At 32.9% G+C, this 4,227-nt stretch overlaps 1 protein-coding gene across 1 annotated transcript; it reads right to left on the reverse strand.

Moving 5' to 3' along the window:
• Positions 1-1,398: 1,398 nt before the first annotated feature.
• Positions 1,399-3,140, reverse strand: LOC135136160 (uncharacterized). The gene is made up of 2 exons (XM_064065307.1): positions 2,121-3,140; positions 1,399-2,062 (listed from the first exon to the last, which is right to left on the reverse strand). The coding sequence occupies exons 1-2, from the start codon at positions 2,904-2,906 to the stop codon at positions 1,613-1,615; spliced, it is 1,236 nt and encodes a 411-aa protein (XP_063921377.1). The 5' UTR covers positions 2,907-3,140; the 3' UTR covers positions 1,399-1,612.
• Positions 3,141-4,227: the final 1,087 nt, after the last annotated feature.

The following is a 4,227-nucleotide window of genomic DNA, read 5'->3' on the forward strand; positions in this document are numbered from 1 at the left end:
TGTACTATACGAAATACGGATTAAAGATGAGGATAAAGAACGGCGTGAAGCTGAAGAGAACATAACACTTGTAAGTGATGTGGAAATCGACGAAGGTGACGAAGAAGCTGATTTGGAATCTTTTGAGGCGACCATACAGAAAAATAATTGGTTTTGTAAGGAATTTTGAGATTAGAAAACTTTTTTTCGTTGTTGGAGTGCTAGTTATCATACATAATTAGGCTAATTAGTCGTCCTGTGTTCCCTAACCGACAACGCACGATAGTTACTAAGATAGGTAAGGGCACGCTTTTTCCCCTTTTCATTAGACGATCCGGTACTACATTTGTGATCTCTGCTGGTGCAGATAAAATATCGTTGATGTGGATACCAAGGTATGTATTTGTTGATGCAGATAGGTATCCGTTGGTACTTACACTTAAGAATAACTTTAAGTAGATATTAAGTCGCACATCTTGCGTGTCTTTTGCTTCAGTGGTAGCCCTGTACTCCTTGATACTGGGTGTGGGATATAGCCGGAGCCTGCGCCTATTGCTCTTCACACCTATTGTAAAGTTCAGTTAAAGATATTGTGCGGTTATGGCTTAATTACTGCTCAACTTGAGGTAATTTTTACTATTTCGTCACAATGAGGAAAATAATCTATTTAACTGGCCAGGAACCTTCTCCTATTGTAAGAATATTAAACAAAAATCATTTCAATACGGCATGTGGCTTGTCTAACTGTCTGTGTAACGTCCAGTTGCTTGTATTTTTTAATTTTATGAGGGATGAGGAATATAAAGTGCTTATGAAGTCACAGTCATAAACGCACAATATCTTTGGCCAAACTACTTAGATATCTTAGTAGGTACTAATTGCCATTGTCGAGGACGAGAGCGATCATTTTGCGCGAATTTACTGTTCATTGCATTTGGACCGTCGTTTCCAACCTTTAGAACAAGCTTATTTAAAAAACAGTTGTTAATGAAATCAACCAATCCTATTCATATAATAAAGTGGTACCAAACTGGTTATTTGCTAATAAATTTAAAAAACACGACCTCGTGATTAATAAATAATACTACTACCAAATTATCAGAACTAACCAGTCCATAACTGCAATCAACTCCAATGTGTAAAACTTCGTGAAAAAAATAGTCCCCTCCTATCCCCTACACTATTAAAATTTTTCATAATTTCTCTCGTCTTTACAATGCGAAAAAATGACAATGGCGAAAGTTAATGGCAAACAATTATTATGTAAGAAGGTACGTTAGCGGTGTAATATAAAATAACCTTGAAATTGAATCTGTAATTTTAACAAGCCAACTCAGCTCCAAGTTCAGTTCCTAGATTAATAAATAGGTTTAATAACAAAGAATGTTTAAATATTTTTTAATAAAATACGTTTATTTTCTTTACTACAATAACCAACGCTTAATATGTTCCTTCAAAATAATTTAAAAATAATACGAAACTATTTAGATAAAATACTGAGCACATTAATGTAACCTTTGATATTATGTCTACATGTCGTACATAACATATTTGCACGAAATTTATTCTATGAAACTTAATAAAGATTTTGCACGTCATGATTTCTCTAATGATAAAGTTTGTACTTTGTACTTTATAAATAATCCTGTTCGTTCATAAATACTATTACATCAGCAAGTCTTTTATTAATTGCTTCCATATTTTTTGATTCTGTCCCGGATATAGATTCAATTAAATTTTTTCCCGATTTTGCTAATTCACTCAGGTCAGGAGCTTCTTCGACTTCACTTAAAATAACTTTCATCACAAAAAGTGTCATAAATAAACCGTGTTTAGAATAGAATTTCCACTGATCTTCTAATCCTTCATACGTGGGTATATCATTTGGGTTCACTCCTGCTTCTTCAAGAGTTTTAGAAAGATTTTGGTGATAAATTGTCAAAAAATCTTTGAGTTTGTAGAGAACGTTTTTCGCACTACAGGCATAAAAAAAGTATGACAAATCCAGAACTGGAGAACCAGTTTGAGAGATTTGCCAATCTAGGAGACACATTTCACTTGGCCTTGAGGAATCTTCAAGATTCTGAAAGAGATTTTTTTTAATGCACATACTGTTATCTCATAAATAAATAGCAAATTACATTATACTTAAACATCATGTTGTTACACCAGCAGTCACCGTGTAAAATAGTGGAATATTCAGCTTTCTGGAGATCTTCCATAAAAAATTGCTTACATCCTTGAGCAAATTTTGTTAATCCCTGCGTAGCTTTTTCGTCGTTTGCCACCGCTCTGAATCCATTACCAAAAACGAATTTCATGTTTTCTTGAAATTGTTTCGCATCCTCTTCATTTTCTTCATCTTTTCGAAAAATGTTCTTTAAATTCTTGCATAATTCTTCATATTTTTCGGGTTTCAAAAGTTTTAACGCCAACCCTGTTCCGTGGAACTTGGCGTATGTTTTAAATACGAGAGCGACATGATTTTCATCCATTGCCAGTTTGCGATTCCACAGTTTAAAATTCATTTCTTTGAGGTTTTCTAAAACAATACACTCTTCTTTATCTACCGACAAGCTTCCGTAGTATTTGGCTGTTTCACAAAATCTGTTCGTAATTCCAACTTCGTGAGACAATAAATCGAATGCAGGAAACACGACGTTGTACAAATAAATTTCCCTGTCGTATGCTTTCTTAATTGGGCTGTTTTCTCTTAGTGTTTCTTCTGTCAAAGCTGATTTCATGATCAGGTGTAAATGTTTGCTGATTTTACGTTTATCTTGAATATAGACCGTATAAATTATACCTAAATAACCATCTCCTTTCATTGATCCTGATGTAATATTCACTGTGTAATCATCGAAACCTTGGCTTTTGGCTATGGCTTTAACTAGGTCATTTTTTTCTTCGGATAATGTTACACTCATTTTGATTTTTTGTTCGCACTGTCACTAAACCATTCAACGAGACTATCTTCGTGGAAATGAATAATAATCGGACTGACAATAAATTATTATTATCCCCACCTACGACCTTCTACTGCAATTAACGACACAAACTGCTCCGAGTACAATACTAATTATTTCTCGAACGAGATCACACAGGTTGTAATTTAAAACATATTTTAATCATATGCATTACGTTACTGTACACTGTAGGTAAATGTAATATTTTAAGTATCGATTAAAAAATATATAGGATTTTAAACTGTTTCCCCTCTACAAAAACGAATGAAATTACATTTTTATCTTTGCTATCTTTACTTATGTATTACTAAGAGCATACCTAATTTTATGTGTCATATTTTTATATATTTCAATAAAGTTTTTTTGTGCATTAATGAATAAACAAATATGTACTAGTTATGTGCGTTTTTAATGCAAAAAATATTTACAACGGAATTATGCTCATTTTTTCGGACATTTTGTATAAAGAAGGTAATTCGAATAGCTTACGAAATTTGAAGTATGTAACCATACTATTCTATACATTTCCAGTGATAATTATGGTGCAAAATTTTGAAACAAGAATAAATTTTTGAAAGAAACAAATAAACTTTGATATCGATTTACCGTGTTTAGGATAACCTAAAAGTATGTGCAAAAATTCACAGCAATAGTTTTATATTAGATAAGTCGTAAAATTTTGTCATATAGTTTTGATTTCTCTCCAAAAACCTACATGAGTTCACTGCTGCACTAATGCTGGACTTCTTCTTTTACTTTTTCGTCCATTGAGTTCGTATTTCCTCCGACAATATTTTCCATAACCTTCAAGTGTTCTTTAATTTCTTCTGTTTCATTCTTGATTGTTTCTATGTCCATTTGGAATTTTTCAGTTAGGCTGGTGATTGTCATTTTTTTCCTTGTCTATTTTTGTTTATCATTTCCATTTTTTCGTTCATTCTTTCGCCTTTTGCGTTAATTTTTTTGTTCATCTGTTCCATTCTGACGCCCATTTTCTCGTTGATTTTTTCCATTTTTTCGTCCATTTCTTTGTCTCTTATGTCCATTTTTTCCATTTTTGCGTTCATTTTCTCGTCTCTTGCGTCCATCTTCTCATCCATCGTCTTGTTTCTTGCGTCGATTCTTACGTTCATTTGTGCAAGCATAGCCATCATCCCATTTCCGACACCAGTGCTACGTTGAACTGGTATGAAAAATCGGTGTGAGTAAAACCCAACAATTTATTTCTTGGTAACTCAAATTTACAAGACTATTTACACAGCGATTATGTACAAAATAATTC

The sequence above is a fragment of the Zophobas morio genome, unplaced genomic scaffold, assembly GCF_036711695.1.
Source record: "Zophobas morio isolate AGI-343-1 ecotype UQ-CSIRO unplaced genomic scaffold, CSIRO_AGI_Zmor_V1 ptg000026l, whole genome shotgun sequence".
In the NCBI taxonomy this organism is placed as follows: domain Eukaryota; kingdom Metazoa; phylum Arthropoda; class Insecta; order Coleoptera; family Tenebrionidae; genus Zophobas; species Zophobas morio.

Excerpts from the sequence above, each read along its gene's own strand:
- LOC135136160 (XM_064065307.1), bottom strand. The coding sequence starts at position 2,906 with ATGAGTGTAACATTATCCGAAGAAAAAAATGACCTAGTTAAAGCCATA. Across the intron at positions 2,063-2,120 it reads ACATGATGTTTAAGTATAAT|AATCTTGAAGATTCCTCAAG; the intron begins GTAATTTGCTAT and ends AATCTCTTTCAG.